This window comes from Terrapene carolina, unplaced genomic scaffold, assembly GCF_002925995.2.
Source record: "Terrapene carolina triunguis isolate 2854851 unplaced genomic scaffold, T_m_triunguis-2.0 Scaffold148, whole genome shotgun sequence".
NCBI classification, from domain to species: Eukaryota; Metazoa; Chordata; order Testudines; family Emydidae; genus Terrapene; species Terrapene triunguis.
The window spans coordinates 7,126,914-7,150,659 of NW_020664499.1; the positions used below are offsets into that span (position 1 = coordinate 7,126,914).

The window sequence follows — 23,746 nt, forward strand, 5'->3', positions numbered from 1 at the left end:
ATTGCCTCTCTCCTATCACTCTTCCTCCCATGTTTCTTCTCTCACTGGGTCAAAATTACAGTATTGCTACTTAAATTGGAGAAAAAAAAAACAGAGTTGAGAAATGAAAGATGCAAAGCATGCATCTTTAAAGAACATGCGTAATAGGTCATGCTGCTGAAGCAGTCTGAATCAAGTATTCCTCTGACCCTCCCTGTAGTCATACCAGTGTCACCGACACTATTCTGCTGGAGTACTGGTAGTTAGCAAATGTTTTCACAGCCAAAATCCAGTCATGAGCTAGCCTGCAATGGTGGTACAACATGATTCACCACTCTCTGCATTCATCAGTTATATCAATTCTACAACCCATTCTCTATTTCACAAGGTCTACTTCGTTGTCACACCACTATATATCCCAGACTATAGCATGGGACTGTGCTATACCAACAGAGAAGTCTGTCAACAGAGAGCTATGAACAGATGCAGCTAACAGGAAAGTTTAGAGGGCATAGCTGTGAATTCTGTGCTTGGAGGTAGCAGGACTTAGTGAGTGATGGGTTTGGTCCATCTGTGGGTTTTTGACTGTTTGCTTGCTCTCTGTGTATGGGCTGCATAGCTGAGCTATGGGCCCGAGTAAACACTGAAACAGGTTTGTTTGTGGGTACCTTGATAAAGGTCACTGTAGCTCTGCCCCTTGGAGCTTTGATCAGCCACACAGTTTGAAGTCTCTGAATGGTTAATCGCCCCCCTTGTGGTGAGAGGCATAGCTAAGCTATGCTAAGCAGGAAGATTTGGTATAAAAGGTCACTTGCTAGGCAAATTTAAGGGCTGTGAACAGAAGCAGCTAACAGGAGAGCTTAGGGAGGTGTTTGGAGAGGGAATGAGAAAGGCTTCCCTTCTAGGTTCAGCTCTATGTGCAATTTCAAGATAGACAGTGATGGAACATTGGTGGTGATCTACAACAGATGTGCCATGTTTCCTTTCTGGCCTGAAGGTGGAAGCAACTTCCTGTGCATGAAATGCAAGGTCGTGGCTATGCTGGAAGAAAAATTCTTGGATTGGAGAGGCATGTAGAGATGCTATGGAGAACCAGAAAAGGTGAGGAGTTCCTAGATGGCCAGATTTGGGAAACATCAGTACCCTGGATTCAAGGAAGAAAGGAGCTGGCCACCAAGAAATCAGACTGAAAGAAAGTCAGAGAGGATGTTTGGCACTTCGTAATCACTAGTGACAAGGGTCACAACAGCATTCTGCACAGCTGGAGAGAGACATAGATGGGCAGGCTGCAGCCATCAGAGAGAATAGGATAAGGAGGAATTCCACCCAGCTAGAAGTTTCCAATTGATACCAGGTCCTTAAAAATGGAAGCTGTGGAAGATCTCTCTCAAGATCCAGCTAGTGTATGGGAGCAAAGAGATATATGGAACACACCTCTGGATGGCAGCTTGGCCCAACCTGTAAGAAAATCAAGCTTGCCCACAAAAAATCTCCAACCATCCAAGAAAGACAGATGATTCAATACTCAGAAGAATCAAAAGAACATTCTGAAAGGGACAGGTGGGCAAGAGGATGACCTAAATCATGAGAGGTCACTTTAAGATGGGATAGGCTTCTGAAGTTTATAGGCAAAGATCCACTGGTGCTGGTCCATATCGGCAACAACAACGCTTCACTGGGTATCTCACATATAGATAGTTTCAAGGAGCTCAGCCGTGTGCTGAAGAAGAATGTCCAAGAGATCTTCTCAGAAATCCTTCCTGTCCCAAGAACAAAGAAAGAACATTCTGGAAGTAAACTGCTGGGTAGGTAAGCAATGTAGGGTGAAGGGTTTTAGTTTTGCAGAACATTGGCCCATCTTCTATTGGGGTGGGGACTGTAAAGTTTGGATGGTCTCCACTTCAAGAGAAAGGGAGCTAATCTCCTCAGTGACAGGCTGGTTAGAGTAGTCAGGAAGTTATTAAACTAATGATTAAAGGGAGTAGATAAAAAGAGGGAAGATATGAGCACTGATTTACCACAAAATTGAAATGTTGAGAACGAAATTAATCAAGGAACCAAAGGACATGAAGAGAAATTGTTGTGTGTTTTTTTTTAAATTGAGTACACAGCAATGCCAAGGGGTAACAAATAAAATAATTTGGAATTGCTCATTATGAGCATAAATTAAATGTAGTTGGTAGTGCTGAAACCTAGTAGGATGATTCCCATCACTGGAATGTTAAAATCAATGGTTATAATCTATTTGAAAAGGATCGAGTGGGCAAAAGGGGAGGGCAAGTGGCAGTCTACATAAAAAATGGCATTCCCTGTTTCCGAGTCACTGAAAATTAATATGGAAGTTGTATTGAATGCTTATGGATCATTGTCTTAAACTGATAAAGCACAAGATGGCATATTCACTGGTGTCTGCTATGGACTACAAAAATCACAGTAGGAAAGAGGGACACTGGTTCTTTAAGCACGCATCTATAATATGTAGGGGGGAAAAGCTTTGCGATCATGCGGGACTTCAGTTTCAGTTTGAGTGACATATGCTGAAAGTCTGATGCTGTGCTGCAAGTACTGAATTTCTAAATATTATAGCTGACAATTTCTTAACTCAAAAAGTGTTGCATTCAAAACAGAGGAATTCTATATTAGACATCTTTATCTTTACTGATAAAGAAAATTTGATCACACGACTAAAAATTAAGAGTAGCTTAGGTACAAGTAATCATGACCTGATAACATTTATAATGTGCAAACAGAACAAAGTCCAAGCCAGTTTCACAAAACTGAAAACAATGATGAGCCAAATTGGCTTGGAGGAAGAATTTAATCAGAAAAATGTGAATGATCATTGGAAACGTTTAAGAATGCTTTACTAGATGCCACAATCGAGGAAGAAGGCCGTACTGGTTCAAATAACCATCTGATTTAGAAAGGATGTGAAGGCAGCTGTAAAAAATAAAATAAATGTATATATAACAAATGGAAAAAAGGGGAAGCTGATATTAATGAATATAAATCAGAAGGTAGGAATGGTAGAAAACTGATAAGAGAAGCAAACCTATGGCGAGTGGAGTTAAGGAAAATAAGAAGTTTTTAAAGTATGTTAGGAACAAAAAAAAAATTGTTAAATAGCATCGGTCCATCACTAGATGGAAAAGGTAGAATTATCAATAATAATGCATAAAAGGCAGAAGTGTTCAATAAATATTTCTGTTCTGTATTTGGGGAAAACACAAATAATGTATTCATGCCATATGATGATGATGAAATACTTTACACTCCAATAGTAACTAAGGATGATGTCCAACTCAAGCTATTAAAGTCAAACACTAATAAATCAACAGGTCCAGATAATTTGCAACCAAGAGTTTTAAAAGAGCTGGCAGTGGCTGAGGATGTTACCGCTAATGTTGATGTTTCAGTACATCTTAGAACACTAGAGAAGTTCCAGGAAACTGGAAAAAAGCTAAGGCTGTGCAATATTTAAAACAATTACCGAGATAATTATAGGCCTGTCAATCTGACATTGATCCTAGGAAAGGAAATGGAGTGGCTGATATGGGACTTGATTAATAAAGAATTAAAGGAGGATAATATAATTCATGCCAATCAACATGTGTTATGGAAAATAGATCCTGTCAAACTAACTTGATATAATTTTTTATGAGATTACAAATTTGGTTGATAAAGGGAATAGTGTTGATGTAATATACTTAGACTTCTGTAAGCTGTGATGCTCTGAGTACATTTCTCAGACCTGAAGAAGAGCTCTATATAAGCTCAAAAGCTTGTCTTTCTCACCAACACAAGCTCATCCAATAAAAGATATTACCTCAACCACCTTGTCTCTCCAATATCCTGGGAGCAATATGGCTACAACTCTGCATTAGACTTCTGCAAGGCAGTTGACTTGGTACTGCACAACATTCTGATTAAAAACTAAAATGATATAAAATTAACAAGGTACACATTAAATGGATTAAAAATTGCCAACGGATAGGTCTCAAAATGTAATTGTAAATAGGGAATCATCGTGGAGTGGGTGGGTTTCTAATGAGGTCGTGCATGGATTGGTTCTCGGTCCTATACTGTTTAACATTTTTATCAATGAAAACAATGTTTTCAATGAAGAAAACAAAAATTATCACTGACAAAGTTTGCAGAAAAATTGGGGGAGTGGTAAATAATGAAGAGGACAGGTCACTGATACAGAGTGATTTTTATCACTTGGTAAGATGGGCTCAAGCAAACAATATGCATTTTAATACAGCTAAATGTATATGTCTACATGTAGGAACAAAGAATGCAGGCCATACTTACAGGATGGGGGATTCTAGTCTGGGAAGCAATGACTCTGAAAAACATTTGGGGATCATGATGTATAATCAGCTGAACATGAGCTCCCAGCTAATGAGATCCTTAGATTCATAAACGGGGGGAATCTCAAATAGGAGTAGAGAGGTTATTTTATCTCTATATTTGGCATTGGTGAAACAGCTACTGGAATATTGTGTTGCGTTCTGATGTCCACAGCTCAAGATACATTGGAGAGGGTCCAGAGAGAAGTGCCACGAAAATTATTAAAGAATTGGAAAACATGCCTTAGAGTGATAGATTCAAGGAGCTTAATCTATTTAGCTTAACTATGAGAAATTAAGGGGTGACCTGATCACAGTCTGTAAGTACATACAAGGGGAACAAATATTTGATAATGGGCTCTTCAATCTAGCAGAGAAAGGTCTGGCTAGAAATTGAAGCTAGACAAATTCAGACTGGAAATAAGGTGTAAATTTGAGAGAGAGTAATTAATCACTGACACAATATATCAAAGGTTGTAGTGGATTCTCCATCACTGGCAATTTTAAAATTAGGACTGGATGCTTTTCTAAAAAAATGTGCTCTAGTAATTATGTTGGGGAAGTTCTGTTGCCTATGTTATGCAGGAGGTCATACTAGATTATCATAATAGTGACTTCTGGCTTTGGAATCTACAACTCAATAAGTCTGTTTAAAGATTGTACGTTTTCTCATAAATGAGATTGTAGTAATCTAATATTGTACAGAAATCTGTTCTGTTCAGTAGACGTCTTTCCCAAAAGATTCCCATTTCACTCCCAGAAGACAGTAGTAAGTCTATAAACCTATGTTCTATAATATAAGAAATTTGGTTAGGGAATATGGCTGAGATTAAAGCGATTCCTTGCAGATGATATGATCACATGAACTGAAAAAAAGCAAATAATGCACCCTTACAGGGCACTTAGAAACATCCTTTTCTAATATCCACCTAAGAGCTGATATTGCTGAACGTTTCTGTGTCGCCCCGTTCACTGGTGTACAAACACCTCATGAAGATGAATGTATGAATTGACAACTCTACAATTGACAACTATATTATAACAGTTTTGGTTGAAGAAAAAAAATGTCAACAGCTTTCCACTCTACTAATATTAGCTATTAATTAGTATAGCAGGCGGTGAAACAGAGCAGCATATAAATTAACTTCATATTCCAATCTTTTCAAGGCTTTCTAATAAATGTTTCAGTATTTTCAAAATTACTAAAAGTTTAAGCTCTGAACACTTTGACCAACATAATACCTTTTTTCCTTCCAAAAATTACCCTATGAAAAGGTTCAGACAATTGTCTTTATTGTTTTAATGCCACCTCAAATTATTTCACATCCTAGGCCACTCTGAACATTCTAACAACATTTCTATTGGCATTACCCTTACATGAACTACATTCTAGCCTCCTGCTGTTACTGAGAAATGCATTAAAGCAAGTCACATGATTTCACTCTTGTCAACAAATGATGGCTCAATTAGGCAGATAAGAATCTACAGCCCTCAGCAGAGTATCTCTTCAGCCCATTCTGAGCAGTTGAAAGAAGTACTTAGGGACTGCACTAGTTCTGAGGAATGAATGCTTGCTATCCTTTATCAACTCCCATTGAAAACTACTTCTTTTTTTCTCAAAAGAAAATTGGACCTATAGTATGGCTGAATATTTCCAATCCAGTGCAGTTTATAAATCTATTTCTACAATGGGTCACTGATCTAAAATTGAATTAATGTTTAAAATCAATGAAATGATGAGGTATTCCAGTTACTGAACACTGCTTTACTAGTTCTCTACAGTAAGATTCAGAATCCTCAGCTTGAAGTAATATATATAAAACCAAAGAAAACTACATTAAGGTTTAGACCCCAACCCAGAAAATGCACTAAATTAATACCTAAGGATGAAACTAATTCTTACCTTACCCTACTGGGATTACATACTACAGGAACTACTAGCACAAAGAGCGCCAAAATTAATGGTATTAAGCATAGCCATGAATGCTGCTTGCTTTTTGTGTGCCCCCAATGGAAGACACTGCTCAAACTCCCACTACACTGGCCCAGTTTAACACACCATCTTCCAAGCCCACACAGTCAGTGTGTCTTTATTTTGCTAAGTTGCCCATCAGTGCTAATACTGATTTACAGAGAAATCTCTTCAGAGTACAGCACTCACTCACCCAAGGCTACACCCATTTTTTCACCATCATCACACTTTGCATAGGTTCAGAGAGCAAAAGAGTGGGTATCCAACCTATCCCATTTTCCACTTGGCTGCCTTTTTTCTTCTATATGCCTCACTCTTTATGCCCTTCACCAGAGGCGAATTAGGGATTTGTGGGGTCCTCAGCCAGAGCAAGTGGGGACCCTTCCCACCTCTTCTGCCTGCAGTGCCTCTCAACCCTCCCACCCCATTGCTCCTGTCAGGAAAATGGGGTCGGGGTGCAAGGGCTTCCCCCATCCGCCTGGTGCTCCTGCAGGGGAGTGGGGCAGGGGTGCGGGAGCTTGCCCCGCTCCTTGGCAGGAGTGCTGGGCAGGCAGAGCAGGGCAAGCCCCCAAGGACCCCGCTCTCCAGCAGGAGCGCTGGGCAGGTGGGTGGAGTGGGTCAGGGCACAGGGGTGCCCATTTTTCCAGGGGTCCCCATCAGCCGAGGCCCCTGCGCACAGGCCCTGTTGGCTGCCTGGCTAATCCGCCATTGCCTTGCAATCCTTGATAACTCATACCTCTTGCCTCTGCCCTCCACAAACACTCACTTCCATGATGTTCCACCTGACCACGCTGTACACTACATTCTCTTAGAAAGACATACCTAGAATAAGGAGCCACATTACATGCTGGATAGCATCAGCTACTGCTACCCCCCTTTCCATATCTCAAATGGGGAGGTATTACTACACTGCATCAGGCGATTCCTCTGCTTGACCACGGAACTAATTGCAAAGAATAGCAACATTTGCATTCACAACATATCACACATATTATCCATGTTATAAAACACAGTAACACTTACAATGTATACAGCCATTTTCATCTACAGATCTCTAAGTGTGTAGGCTCTCTCATCATTTCACAGATACAGAAACAGAGGCATAGATGTACAACAATACCTAGGGACAAGAGGATGAACGACGGCTAGAGTGTCAGGATGAAGTCCAAGGCCTGGTCTACGCATAAAAAAATCTGCAGGCATATCAATACTAACAAGAGTTCTTTAGTTGGTATAAGCTGCATCTCCATTAAGAGGGTTTGCGTATATGGATATACTGGCAGCATTTAATGATAAACATAAAGAATGCAGTTTTTAGAATTACAGAGACTTCCATGGCTTTGTGTGTAATTGAGATTAACTCTTGTAGAAGAAACACAGAATCAAGAACTTGGATCAATTGTAATTAATTAAATATTGAGTATTTATTTTATTTTTAAAAAATTCTTTTAATTAAAAAATTATCCCAAACTGAGGGGATAATGTCAATGTCAAAGTTGAAACTTTACAGTAGTTTTAAAATCTTTCTGGAATGAATGAATTTTTTTTAATCCCGTGTATTAGGAAAATACTGACATCCTCAAATATTGTATGATACAGCAGCAATAGCAATGCCACTCACAGCAGTAAACTTCTTCTAAATTTGCCTGTGCTTTGTTTTTGAGATCTCTTGTCATAAGAAATGTGACATGGTAAGAGACTAAAATCTTACATCCTCATAAGGATAGCATCTAATAAGACTGACAAGCAAGAGGATAGCAATAAAAATCTCCTTCAGATTGACTGCCTCCACCCCCTTGAATATGGAGGCTTCTCTTTTTAATTTACATTTAAATAGTGTGTTAAGTCTGCCCAGACTTTACATACAATTTGAGACTCAACGTCCCTAAAGGCAGAGTCACCTGGGAGAGCAGGATAAGTACACTTGCAGGCCTCTGCTGCAAAATCTGCTTGCAGACAGTCAGATCAATGTGGATTTATATGCTCTAAAGTTTCCTCCCCCTGGTGGTAGTGTTCGGGCTGATGAATATCTATTTTCACTCACTCCCTGTCTTGCACAAAGGCTGATTCAGGTTTTGCAGTTGAAGCGGCTCATTACCAGTAGACTGGTTTAGTATTCTAGCAGATTTACAAATTCTGCTAATGAAATAAAAGCATGCCATTTTCCCTCCTCCCATTTTTTTTTCCTAAAAAGCAATATATTTTTAAAAGGGAAATGCAATTACAACCATTATGTCAACGAAAATTACATGCTGGGTTTATCTCTGTAAGTATCTGTCAACTGCAAAACGTACACAATGTCTTCAGAGTAATAATGATGTTTTATCATTTTAATTACAAACACTTTGAAAAAAATCCCTAAAGTGTACCAATTGGGGTGGTCTAAATTAACAGTAGCTTGATAGCCCAAGGGTAGCAAAAATAGATTGAGCTACCAAATTTCATAGTAGTTATAGCAGCTGTCTTCTTGCCTCAGGGAACCTGGGTATTTAACAAAGCAGACAGCCTGGCAATGGCATCTGATTAGCAATGTGCGTATTGTTGGCTAGAATACTTGCAGCTCTACTGTTTCAGATTAGGAATTTGGGGAGTTGTGACATCATATAGCTCTTATAGTTCAGCTTCTGTATGTTCACTTACAGGTACTCTAAGTGTATCATGATAATTTCTCAGTTACAACTAGTTGTATAGATGGGAACAGCTCTTTCTGTAGAATTGAAAATGATCAATGAAACAAGACAGGATTTAAATGTCAGATTCATTTTCCTATGAGAGAATAAAATGTTATTTCTAAAAACAAAAAGATCTGTTTACATTAAGTGCAAATTTGGGAGGAAGACTATCTCCAGGAAGAATGGCCCAAATGAAGCCATCAAACTGTTAATTTTTTTAAACAATCTAATTAAATAAATCTGAATAATAGTAAAAACTCTGTTAGTTAACACACCTTATCTAAAAGTCCTCATCTTGGGGAACAACCTTCATGCAAACAGCAATATTACTTTGAGGTCACTGTCTGAACTTCATACTTCCAAAGAGAACCCCCATATGGCTCTTTCACCCCCTCACCTCAAGCTTTAAGTACATATCACAAATTATTGGTGCTTGTTGGCAGAGTTCAATCATTGAACTCACTGCAAATAGTCTACTTCAACTAGAAGTACATTCTTTTACTCTATCAAATCCATCTGAGGTAATAAGACTTGATGTTTTATTCAACAGAGCTGAGGAAAATTGTTGCACAATAGGTTAATTCAAAATGGCAGCATAGAAAATGCATCTGTCAGTGGGGATCAAATTACAGGGCAAGCTCCTCTCTTGCTTAGAAAAACAAGTCTGCAGTTCTACAGATTATGTTCATGTGTGTGTTTAAAGGGGTGGGAAAGGAGCTAAATATCTGAGCTAACCTCCAATTAAAGTCAATCATAAAAACAGCCAATTTAATGAGTGCGGATTTCTTTGGGTAATTATAACACCAACCACTTTTTTCTCTTTTAAATCTGTAATTCTGCCTTCTTGTTATTGCTTGCTTTGTCATTAATCGCCTCAGGAACTTGATTTCCTAGCAACAGACTCTGCCACCAAACATTTGGCTCCTGTTCAACATTTTCTTTGTGAAAAATGGCACTGCTGTTGCTGTCTGGCTGTTGCAGCTAGACTGGCTGTGTAAGTGCTCTAATAATGCATTCTTAAAAATCACATGATAAGAGGAGCAATGACCGAGCTTCTAATTACTGTGCTGACTGTGCTGAAGAAGTTTATCTGCAATTTAAAGGCTACTGGGATGCAGGGAGGGTGGGGGAAGAGTGTGCATATTCCACATATAAACAAATATCATTGGTAACTTAAAGGTGAATATTTACAAATAAACATTTTTATTCTCTTTGTTACGTGGGCTCCTGTTAATTTGCTATTTGGGAAAAGGGTGGGTAACATTTCTGAAATACTGCTTGATGGATTTTTTTTTTCTCCACAAGATAAGAAGCAATAATCTTCACATACTGAACCACTGTGGATCGCAATTTGCAAAAATCCCCAAAAAGCAAACAGAACCCAACCCAGCTTTTTTCCAGTTAAATTACTTGAGAAGACAGTGACAAAGACATCTCTGTATAAAATCACATTCTGAGATGGCAGGGTGAGACTTCATTGTGTATCTTCACAATATGCAGTATGTATCATGGCATTACTCAATACGTTGTGCTGAAAATGTACAAGCCCTTTGGTTCACATTTTGATCAAGTTTTCCTTTCTTTAAAGGGAGGGGAAAATTGTTTTTATTTCTCAATTGCTTATGAGACAGGAAATATTTGGGTACTGTGCTGCACGCCTGTGAATGATGTATGGATTTTCCTTTCTATACAGCTATAGGACCTGCTCATGGTAGATGGCACCCTGTTTCTTCCATAATTCCCAAAGTACAATCCTACAAAATGGTGGTTTTGGAAGTGACAAGATACAATGGGCCAGTGATGTAACATTATAATCATCAACTGCTAGCTGTGGCCTCCTCTTTGAGATCAGACTAGAAGATAAGAATGGCTCCTTTCCAGACTTCAAATCTATGAATTATTCCCAGAAATGCCATTTGGCAGCTGCAGTTGTTTAGGAAATGTTGTTGGAACATTATGGTTAAGAATATCAGTGGAGGCATGAGTATTGTGCAGCTATCCACAGCTACAAATACTTAGTGGATATTTTGATTTCTGCCAGTCTCTGTGAGTGCCACTAGTTTACCATGCATAGGGAAGCACCAGCACATCTCAAAATACCGATCACAATCCATCTTAAATGTATCATAATCATCATATCACTAAATTATAATAAAAATGGCTTAATTTAACATACCTTTGAAAGGAGGAGACAGCACAAAAGAAATTTCATTTATACTTATATTGTTATAACAATCAGAATTTTTTCTCTAAAGCAGAATAGCCAAAAACCATGTAAAAAGAACAAAATGTTGAGAAGTAGTATTTAAGCTGTGCTACACATTGCTGACATCAAGCTAAAGTTTTGACAAACTCATGTTGAAACCAGATAATTCCACCATCAAGCCCATATACTACCACAGTATTTCTCTGCTTAGATAAGTAGCCATTGTAGGAAAATAAATATAAAAATGACATTTTATATGTAAATAAATATACCATGGACTTTGGAGATTTAAGAACTATTCCTCCAACAGGCAGGCATATTACACTATATTGATTATCGCCGACTGCAAATACATGACATTCTGTCCTTCATACAGAATCTATAAAACAAAATACGTAATCTTGACAAGTGGTCGCCATTAAAATTATACACTTGCTATTAGTTTATAAATATATAGAGGTACTGAAGTATTAAACTGTAATTTATTTAATTTAATGTAATGGGTATATTTTAACAGTATTACATATCATACACTCAAAAGCTACCTTTTTATTCAGTGTAGCATAAAATATATTTTGCTTAGTTCTTTTTTAAGTGCATGCATATAATCTAAACAGATTTAGAAGATTTTATCCTAAATACAATGTCACTGAAGGCCATCATCATAGGCTGCCAACAGTAGTGAATGGGAACCTGTTTCTCCAGCTTGTTTGCAGAGGAAAGAGTTAATACCTTTTGAACTGTTCTAAGAACCCCAATCCATTTCAGTTAAATAATCTGTGTCATCCAGATTCTACGTATCAAAATACTGAAATAGTGTGTGTAAGCAACAGAGTTTATTGAAAATTTTATTTCAAACATTTTTATTTTTAATAAATAGAAAATGCCCTTTTTACTAAACCAATTGTGTTTGCCAAATTTCATTTTGGCTGAAGTGTTTGTTTATTTTTTATGAAAATTTTCAAAATGAAAAATTCTGAATGTTTTCAACAAATTTTGTTTTCATTGGAGAGGGAAAAGGTAAAGTAACTTTGTGCACCCCACCCTACTCCTGTCACCCACACCCCTTCACAATCAAACAAGGAGGGAAAAGTAAAAATATTTAAAGTTAGGGAGAAAAAAAATCCCTCATTTTTTTTTTACTTCAGCCTTTTACAAATGGGGGGAAAGGAAGATAAGATGTGCAAGTGTTTTCCCACATATAAAACAAAATTTTTGTTGAAAAAACAAGAAATTCACAGACAATTTCTAACATTTTTTTTTTCAAAAATACTTACTTTTTCCGAACAGCTGCAGTAATCAGTGTACAATGTTAGCACATTTCCAAGGAGTATGGGGTGCCATATGGTGGCATATCATCCTTCAAACAAGACAGTTGGGATCACTGAATATCTTTTAGATTCATAAGAGTACGCCTTCAGTGTTGTAAAATTTGAATGATTTACCATCACATGAAAATATATAGGAAAGTTTAGACTCTCATGGATAATGGTGAACTAGCATCTTATGAACAAACAGGTAGAGTGAAATATGACACTGAGGTCTAGGCACCATCACCTCACATGAAAGCAGGATGTTACCTTGCAATTCTGAAGTGAACAAACCAAAAATTCAGCTGAGCACAATTACAAGAATAGAAAAGTCTCACTGCTCTATGTCTCCTTTCTTACAAATTCATAGGTACTGAGAAACATGAAAGTTTCAAGCGCTGCCAGTGCAAAGAACTGAGCATCAGAGGCATTAAACAGGCACCCATGCTAAAGGAGAAGCAAATATTGGTCCTGCAGTTATTTCATGCATACAGTCCTGCAAGAAGCTGAGCCACATGATGACCTATCCTTTAATTGCCAATTGGCTACTCAAAAAGTTCTCGAAGACACTAAAATAGCAAAGATTTTAAAGAGACATCACTGAAATATATTAATATGTTAACTACTTATGTTAAACAATCTGTTCCATCTTGTATGCAGCTGTGACACTCTGAGTAAACTTCTTAGAACTGAAGAGCTCTAAGCTTGAAAGCTTGTCTCTCTCATCAACAAAAGTTGGTCCAATAAAAGATACCCAGCTTGTCTCTCTCTCTCCTAAGCACTCACAAATTAAAAGGTTTTTTTTGTTTACAAGCCTTAACTTTAAAAAGTAATTCAAAGACATTCCCTCACCGACAATCTATTATTTTCCCTCTTCTGGAAAGAGGCATTTGAATATTCTACTAATTGAGTGATCTGATTGGTTTAACATTCTTAAAAGCTGTGCAATTGTTCAACACTAAAAGCCACCACATTAACATGTGAGTTACTAAATAGAACAGTAATGGTAATCAATCATGTAATTTCAACGTGCTCAGTAAGGGGCACCTGTTTATGAGCAGATGAACAACTAAAGGCAAAGCAAAGAAGAAATTTCTAAGATTACAAAGATATAAGGTATAAATGCATTAACAGCAACAAGTTATGGTACTTCTCCTCCTCAATGCCTCCAACAGGAAACATTAAATTAACATGGGTACAGTACTGAAGAGCAAATTGAGAAAGACTAACTGGGAGAAATAAGGATAGTTACCGTATATACTCGTTCATAAGCCGAATTTTTACTTACACCAGTTGCTGTCCCAGCCCGTAAGGATAAGCAGCTGGTGCGCCGGGACACTTTGTTTACTTAGGTTTACCTCCGTGCCTGTGGATGCTCGAGGTAAACAAACCATCTCGGCCCACCATCGGCTTATTCTGATGGCCCGGGAGCCAAAGTTTGCTGACCCCTGAATTATAGGGTCGGCTTATGAATGGGTTATAAAAAATTTTCCATTTTTACTTATCCATCCTGGGGGAGGTCGGCTTATAAATGAACCGGCTTCTGATCGAGTATATACGGTAATTGGGACATGAGGAAAAATATGGCAACAGCATACAACACATTGGGAAAAGTTTATATTATTCTGTCTTCATGAGGAAGCAGAATCAATCATCAGAACTGAATTAAAATCCCACCTGGTTAACTGCAACTTGTAATAAAGACAAGCACTTCCTCCTTTCTCAATTTTTTGCCCATTGTCATTGGATAAGCAGAAAATTCCATGTCAATATATAACAGTGTTTACTGAATAACAGAGTTAAATAAAAAGTAAAACATCTGAATAAGATCCTCTTTTTCTGCTCTGTTCACCGTCTCTCTTCAATAGGCAGCCCTTTTTTCCCCAGGAGATATTAATAAAGATTTTATTATATTAAATTCCGAATGTTTGGAATGTTTTTCAAATATAAGTGTCTAAATTAGGCACCTAAATAAGTAAGTATCTCTGACTTTCAGAAGTGTGAGCACCTGCAGTTCACAACAGGAATTGTGGATGGTCATCTGACAATCAGACCTCCTATTTAGATGCCTAAATAATCCCAATAATGGTAGTGCATGTATTCAGCGTACTTGAAAAATCAGACCATTCAGGTGCCTAAATATAGACTTAGGTCATTCAAATTTGAAAATTTTAGCCACAATTTGTAAAAGTCATAAAAATACAGTCCCAAAAGAATGTACATATTGATAGAAGAAAACCACTAAGAAACAGAAGTCTTACATAATAAAATCAGAGTTCAGGATATGGCCCATTAATGGACTACAGAAACAAACAGAGGTTTGATGTTTAGATTTGGCAGAACTCTTCACTTTCTTTTGAAATTAAACAGGAACTTTGAGGAAGAGAATGGGCTGATAAGTGCTCCAGCATGAGCCCTGTCAGTGAACTGTAATTAGCCACCAGAAGTACAGCTGATCCAGAATGAAATGAGGATAAGAATCCGTAGGATACGGTGCCAATGGAAGAAACTGCTGTGTTGAATTAAGACTGGAGAGTGGAAGGGAGGGGTTTGAAGATACTCACCTGTAAAATATTATGAAAAATTGCTAAAATATGGAATTATTTCAAAGCTAAAAGAATTGATCATTCTTCAGTTTTCTTCTTTCTTTCCTTGACATCTTTTTCAGTTTTCCTAACTTTAGAGAATTAGTTCAACCTGGCCTACATCTTTCTTCAACCTATGGTTTTCAAGGTTCTCTTCTTTGGTAGTTTCTCTCCAATCTGTCTAGATGATCTTTTCACCAGATGGATAAAATGAATTTATTGTGTTCATATACGGTAACATAAATTCCCTCTCAGGGTTCTGCCATAGGTCCATTGTTTTTTTTGGGGGGGGGGAGGGGGTGACCTGTTCCCCCTCTATGAATTGATTAGATTTCAGGGCTGAGTTTCATCTGAATGCTGTTCTATTGAATGCTGCATTTGAAAAGGCATATGTATCTACTCTAGTAAGTATGTGTAGGGGACCACACAATATTTCAGTACTGTCCATCTTATAGGTCCTCTGAACCTATAAGATGGAATTGCTTGATATCCTCAGGACAAGGTTTTCATGCGTATATACTTCAGTAATAATATATTTGAATACTTATTGGCATTATGTCTTTTCTTTGGCCTATCGTAATCCAGTGTATGAACAGATTCTAAAGCTCCAAGGCCTTCTGTTCAATTCAATAGAATTGTATGGCATTTTTTATATTTAAGCTTTTGAGATGCCTCAGCTTTTTTGGAAGGAAATGGGCATTAAGATAGGATATTCAGGATCTCCTGATTCTGGTGAAAAAACAATGGAGTGTTTGGGCATAAAAGATAGCATAGGATACCGGTTAAGCTGTCTTTATGGATAACTGAAAAGAGAGAGAATGTGTTCTGTAAGCAAATGCTGCTATCTCAAAACCCTGGTAGAAACAACGTTATCTGAAAAATAGTCTTAATGGTTAAGAACTTTAAAGAGGTTCCTTCATAAAGTATTACAAAGAGTTTGCAACACTAGACTAAATGTTGAATGGATACTATGTTTAATAAAGTCAAAAGTTTTCTAGAGATCTTCAGAGGTACCTTGTATGGAGGATAAAGAAAGCTCTCAATAAGTCATTCCGTAAGAGTTCTAATATATACAACTGTTGACCAAACAATGTCAGGTGGGAACTGGACAATTTTAGACTCTCTTTAAAAGGCTATCTAGTTTTTCCAGGAAGTAGGGAGGGAATTAATTTTGACACATGAAAAACATTTCCTATTTTCAGAAATTTATTTCTCACATCAAGAGCAGCAAATTCCAAAAGTACAAATGAAATTTTACTGGCCTATCCAGAAATAATGTGTCTCTCAAAATATTGAATCGTTTCAGTTTACCACTATTACAGCCCAGTCAGAAATGAACGATCTAGTCCAAGTGGTCACAATGAGTCATCAAAGTTTGAGCTCAAATTCTGTGTCTCAGTCCCAATGACAGCAGAAGATAGAAGATTTTCAAGAGACAATTAATGGCAGGGATCCAGAAGAAATGCCAAGAGATGAACCTTGTCAAGTACTGGGATGTTGCAACCATCAACAAAAAAGGATGGGGTTATAACTCCATTTTACAGTATAGCATCCAAGTTACTGGCTTGAGTGTGGCAGTACTGCACCTTTGTAGCAGTCATACGCAGTGGAGAACTGGACTGAGGGAAGAATGCAACAAAGAGAGAGGAGAAAATGACGATTGGCCTCTTCTTGTCAGAATATTCCCGGGTCCCACTATCAACCTGGTGTTCCATGAATCTGACCTTCATTTTCAAATATCCAATATAATTTCCCAGCTCTTCACAGTTGTTTATTTTTCCATTGAAATCTATTCATATCTTCAGTTTTATTCTCAGTTTTGCAAGCTTATTCCCTAACTTTCAGGAATTCCTCTTTAATATAAGCCCAAATCTGTATGGTAAATCAACTCCTCAATGGGTGATTGAGGTAAGGGCTTTAACACAGAAGATGAGCTTCTAAAAACAAAATGAAGTGTAGAGTGGACTTCTATACAACAAAATCCCATTTTTCCCCTTATGTGACCTTCCCAACTTTCCCTGTACTATTTTAACTGAGAATAATTATTCCAAATCACACATTAAAAGATTCAGTGATAATTATATACAAGTATAAAATATAGAAAAGATACAGCTTAGTGCAGTATGTCTTTGGCTAACATTTGTCATTCTTCTTCATTTAACAATAGTCAACTCTTGCTGCAATTTTTAGTCTTATAGCATTTAGCCCCAAGTCTGGCATTCAGAACAGACTACAGTATAATCATCTGAAATTTAAAACACAGTCCATTTTTAAAAGTATAAATTAAAAATGAGCAGGCTATTGAAGAAATACACATTCTTGAAATATATCTCAAATATGCAGCAGAAGCAATGGGATGTCTTTCCTTTGTATAATCTTCTCAGTGTAAGTATTTGTTTGACAGCTACAAAGGGGCAGCCTTGACCATACACAAGAATCAATAACAACCATGTAAAGCCTACAGCAGTGCACACTAACAGGCTGTAGGAGACATTAACACTAGCTGAAAGAAATAACTATTTTCAATGGACATGTTCCTCCTGGATAATCAATTTTTTACACCTCTTACCAGCTGTTCCCAAATAGCTCAGGTTGCGGAATGACAGCAGCTGTCATACAGAAAGCATATATTATATGCATATTATGTGTTTTTAATCTATCATAGATGTTTTATACATTTGCTAATTGTCATTGGTCACATCAACAAAGAAAGATGAAAAATTCACCACTTATATTTAGGCAGAATGTTAACTACACAAATACATTAATATGGTTTGATTAATTCTGAAATTTAAAAAACAAACAAACAAGAAATAATATTTATTCTGAAAACTAATTGTGAACCTACTATTTTTCATTTTTCCCCAAAGCTTGGTACCAGAAGTAAAATTTAGTGACTAAAATCATAGCTTGCCCCCTCTGCCCATATTCAAGAGACTTGTCATGATCATTGTTTCTGAAATATTAAGTTATAAGGTGCAATGGTAATTACTATGGAATAAATAACAATTAAGATGGTTCACACAAATAAACTCAAACTGTTTGCAGTGAATAATTAGGCTAATATTGTTTATCTACATAATCTATGCATCCTTCACAACAATTTGCCAGGAAACGTGAAATCACTTTCTTATGTCTTCCTGTGCTCATTTTAAGAATGCATATAACTAAAGGTACATACAAGATGTAAACTTCAAGGTAAACAAATCTGACCATGTTACAACAGAAGCAGACATTTTCTTTCTCAACATTCACAAAAGTTATCCTGCATCATATGCAAAATGGACACTGTAGTAGTTCAGTGTTACAGAAATTGAGTGCAGTAACCCACAAACATTTCACAACTTTAAAAAAAGCCAAACTTACTGCTATGTAATAAACTTTGGCCTTTTCCACCAGTTTCCAGTTCTTCTCCAGATCAAGATGTTTTTCCTTATTGTAACAATTGGCAGCAGCAAGGTGAGCTACAAGAGACCTAAAATGACCAAAGAAACAGATATTAGTTAGACACTTTTTCTTAACACTAGTACTGTTCTTCCCATCAGATACAAAGATTCTTTAAAAATACTTATATCTGAGGGTGTGAATGCTACCATAATGTAAAACAATTAAATAGTCCATGTAAAATATATGTACATAACATGTATAATTATATACGGAGAGAAAAATTATACAAATGTGAGAAACATTTTTTAAAATCCACATTTACGGAGAAACCTATAAATGTATGTCATATACATACACAATCATTAATATGCAATTCCACTATGAAAAGATTTAACACAACCACTCCGGGGTAAAAAGACTTGCCCACGAACACACTGTACACATGGGGAGAGTTCTGGTCCATAGTTCCCTGCTCTAAGCACTAGACCCTTCTGCATATTTTAAAATAAAAATTGTTGTAAAGGGGAGAAAAAGCAAAACTTCCTTTCTGTGGAAAAGAGAAATAAAAAACAGTGCATGCAGGGTTATTTTTTTCTATCAAAGATTTATGATACTAGGGACCACCTCTACTAATATGAATTAATTTGACATGAAATGACCCAAAACTCCAAAAACTACAGGGCAATAGGAGAAAGAATTGAGGCGAATATATTCTGCCAGATCATCATTCACTGAAGCAGAGGTATAATTTAAAAGGATAAGGAAGCATAAATAACCTTTTCCTCCACCTTTTAGTGGATTTGATTCAACCAAACTCTTGAAAATAGTTCTTGGATAAATAAGCTGAAAAGTCAAATTCACTTCTGTCTGCAGCTGAATAAACTATTAGTAGCACTGTGAGAAAGCAATTGCATGAAGGAAGAATGAAAAAACGGCTCTTAAGAATACATTTAAACATGGTTTTTGAATTTTTGTGAGGATAAAAGGAGCAAGATTAACTGATCTTGAAAGAGCAATGCTTTATTTATCCGCAGAACAGAGGGCAGGAGTAACACAAGAACACAAGCTTCCTCACATTCCCCTCCCCACTTTGCAAACCATGACCTGGTGGGATCACTTCTGGGGGGGGGGGGCTGAAACTCACTTTCTCGGTCCACTCAATCATTGGTCTATCTGCAGATACTGCCAGTTATTGCTAATTATGATTTTTGTGTGTGTGGATCTGTCTAGCCTGTGTAACACTGTAAGCCTGTGTTTGACCCTGGGCTCCAGGCTAACCCCCACTGTGTCTACACTCCAATGGTGCTAACCCGGGGTTCGGACCCAGGGTCCCAGGACCCTGCAGGGCTAAAGAGTCCACGTTTGAGACAAGCTGGGACCCAGAGGTGAGCCCTATTGCTTTGCAGCGAAGATGCAGCTCCACTTGACTCAGGTCCCAGGCAAGATTGCCAACTTTCTATTTGCAGAAAACCAACAGCTTTGCCCTGCCCTCTGCCCCATCCCTTTCCCGAGGTCCCGCCCACTGCTCACTCCATCCACCCTCTGTGACTCACTCTCCCACACCCTCGCTCACGTGCTCATTTTAACTGGGCTGGGGCAGAGGGCTGGGGTGCGAGAAGGGGTAAGGGCTCCAGCTGGGGCTTGAGATGACAGGTTTGGGGTACAGGAGGGGGCTCCCAGATGGGGGGGGAAGTCTTTCAGGGTGCAGGAGGCGGTTCCGGGCTGGGGCAGAGGGCTCTCGCTGGGGATGCAGGCTCTGAGGTGGAGCTGGAGATGAGAAGTTTGGGGTGCAGAAGGGGGCACCTGGCTGGGGCCAAGGGGTTTGGACTGCACGAGGGGGCTCAGGGCTGGGACAGAGGGTTGGGGCATGGGAGGGGGTGAGGGGTGCGGGCTCCAGGCAGCGCTCACCTCAGGTGGCTCCTGGAAGCTGCCGGCATCTCCCTCTGGTTCCTAGGTGGATGGAGGCGTGGCCAGGTAGCTCCTGGTGTTGTCCCTGCCTGCAGGCGCCGCCCCCACAGCTCCCATTGGCCATGGTTCCCAGCCAATGGGAGCTGCGGAGCTGGTGCTTGGGCAGCGAGCGGAGCCATCGGGGCTGCCCCTATGCCTAGGAGCCAGAGAGAGAGATGCCAGCAGCTTCCTGGGAGCCATGCAGACAGCCTGCCTGCCCTGCTGTGGGTGGCCAACCAGACTTTTAATGGCCCAGTCAGCGGTGCTGACTGGAGCCGCCAGGGTCCCTTTTTGACCTTGCATTCCAGTCGAAAACCGGATGTCTGGCAACCCTAGTCCCAGGCGTCATCCAGAAGTATTCTACAATTCTATGGGAAGAACTTCCTTAGTACTCTCTATCCCAACAATCTGCAATCAATTTTATCCCCTTTGCAAACAGCAATCCACATCCCCCCTTTGCAAAGAGCAGCAGCTCAACTCAGATCAGCGTTAACCAATTCTTTTCTGATCAGCAATCTGCAAGCATACTATCAGAGAGCATTCTGGGTTTCCAAGGGCAAGTGAACCAATCAAGCCTTTTGCAAAGCAAGCGGCTTCTTGATAATGTGCAGGGCGAGCAGTAAAGTTTTCCCAAAGTGCGCCATGGTCCTAGGCCTAGAGCGGCCACATATTGGGGTTGTGGGGGGCGCTAGGGACTCTGAGAAAAGGTTACTTTGTTCAGCAGACTCCACTGAAGCTAACTAATGCCACTGAATACAAATTTAACAGTTTCAGAAAAATATATCAGTTGCTATTCCAGATGATCAAATCTAGACATTCTTCTGCCTACTTATTCATAAAAGCATGAACTAGGTTGAACTGATCTCTATCCTGTAAAATTATAGCATAAGATAGATAATTGTGATGCTGGCAGACCAGGTGCCAACTCTTGCCAAGGCTTCAGGCCTCAGCCAAGCACTGACAAATTTGTTGCTAGAAACCAATCTGTTTCACCTGTATGTTAGGATGATTAAGATGGTTATTGAACTTACAACGTGTTTAGTTTTAGACTATATGAAATGCTTGTAAATTGCTGTATGCATTAATATCACTTATTTCTTTATCACATGCTATAAGATAATATTTAATTTTTTACTTTATTACTGTAAAAAGGGATCATCTCTTGCTCATCAAGAAGGCCTATCAAAACTAAATGGGCCTTTGTGAGACATCACATATTTGTTAACTGTCCCTTCACTCCCATGAAGAGGCTATGTGCAAAAGAGCTCGTCCCATCAGCTTGAATTCTGGAAGAAGGAAATAAAAGTAGCTGACAATAATATTTTTGATCTCTTTTGCTGTTTGGACTCTCATGTGGCTGGAGCTACCAAACACAAGCAGGCATCCCTAGGGTCAAGCTGGGTTAGCTCTAAAAAACATTCAGAGCTGACATTACTACAGTTCTGTCATCTTTTAAAACCACTGACTGTAACTCGTGTGTGTATATATGTGTGCCTACTTTAACCTTGTAATAACTCATTTCTTTTTCCTAGTTAATAAATCTTTAATTAGTTTATTATAGGATTGTCTACAAGCATTATTTTTAGCAAGAGGTCTAAGGTACAAATTGACCTGAGGTAAGTAACTGGTCTCTTGGGACTGGAAGGAACCTGAATCTTTTGTGATCTTTGGTATATAGCAATCATCACTAAGTCCAGCTTGCCTGGGTGGCAAGATAGACTGGAATGCCCAGGGGAACTGTCTGTGACTCCATAGGAAGACTGTTATAGTGCTTTAGGAGTTCACAATTGTTACTGGGTTGGTGAAATCTAATTATAGACCATACAATGGGTATGGGGTCTCTGCCCTGCTTCTTGACAGTCTGCCCTGAGGTTGGCACTCATGGTCGTGAGTCACTCCAGAAAGCATGACAGACATCTCAAGTCTTCAGCAACCGTCATTAAAAATCAGCATGTGTCAACAACAGTAAAGAGGAAACCTTTTTGTGCAGAGAAAATAAAAAGGAACATGCTCAGAATGAGCTACTGTATCTTCATTCTTTTCTTCAAAACTCTTCGTTTTTATTGGTTGTATTGCAGTAGCATCCAAAATGCTCCAATCAGGATGAGAGTCCAATAGCACAATGTTTTGTACAACAAAACCAGAATTTATGGTCCCTGTCATGAGGCACTTACTATTTAATTAAGACAAGATGAGACAAATGAGCGTGTCATGAGTGTGAAACTTCAATGATATGCAGATTAGTTAAAAATAACAAATAAAGATCTCAAATACAAATAAAACATATAGCAATGGATAGTTCAATGTTATGCTTATTCTAATTGTTCAGTCACAATTTCAGGACATCATTCATTGTCTCACTCACCTCTGTTGAGTTACAGTTCTCATATTAACTTGTGAACATCAGTGACAAAAAAAATCTCACTTTTCATCCTTCCATATAGTGACAGCACTGGACTGATTAACTAGTATCTACCCTCTTTAAATACACTAATTACATTAATATTTTTCATCACTCATAGTGATGTGCCAATCAACTTTCATCTACAATTAACAGACGAACTTTGAGATTATCTACTGCCTTCCAAGGTTTTCCTGTACACAGTCCTTTGTCTAGAACAACAGAGTTTAAGGCTCAATAACAAGAAGCTACTGTCGATTATTATACTAACACCCTTCCATTATCATGCACCCTATATACTCAGAACATGAAACAAAAATAGAAGAGCCAGCCTGCCTCAACTTTCCAAATAAATGATGTTGTTAATACTGCATCTTTATTGTGTATTACATTTTCAAGGTCAAATATTGCAAATATATTCCAAATCAAAAGGTAGACTTCTATTTTATCTGCACTCATATCATTCAAGAACAAGAAAAACTTCTTCGGAAAGACATCTGACCTGTTGTCACCAGTGATGCAGGCAGCACAAGTTCCTGTTGGCTCGTCACTCTGCTCATAGTAATGAGCATCCACGTGAGCTTCCTCAGTTTTCTTCTTCAGGATTGCACCAAATTTGTCTGTTCCAATGCACCCGAAGAAAGTTGCTGCCTTGTAAGGGGTCTCGATCATCCACTGCCGATGGAAAGAAAAAAATACAAATAACTGAGAATGCTTGATATATATTTTTTCACCTCTTTTCTCTCTCAACTTTTCTAAGACATGGCACATGCTCTGTGCCATAGGTTTTTAAAAAAGTTTTAGATACATTAACTCAGAAAAGGTTAATAAAGGATTCACATAGAATAATGTTGAAGGTTTAATAGTTCAAAATTAAAGTAAAACTCATGAGTCCTTCTGATACTGTATTCAAATATAATGACGTACTGTACAAA

General features: G+C 38.4%; 1 protein-coding gene across 2 annotated transcripts in view; it reads right to left on the minus strand.

Moving 5' to 3' along the window:
• The window catches only part of LOC112106601 (adenosine kinase), a 572,976-nt gene that overhangs the window by 236,526 nt on the left and 312,704 nt on the right, over window positions 1–23,746 (minus strand). For both annotated transcript variants that reach the window (XM_026653751.1, XM_026653752.1), the window contains exons 5-6: window positions 23,314–23,486; window positions 18,443–18,551 (exon numbers count right to left, since the gene is read on the minus strand). In XM_026653751.1, the coding sequence (XP_026509536.1) occupies window positions 18,443–18,551; window positions 23,314–23,486 (282 nt within the window). The remainder of the gene's footprint in view (window positions 1–18,442; window positions 18,552–23,313; window positions 23,487–23,746) is intronic.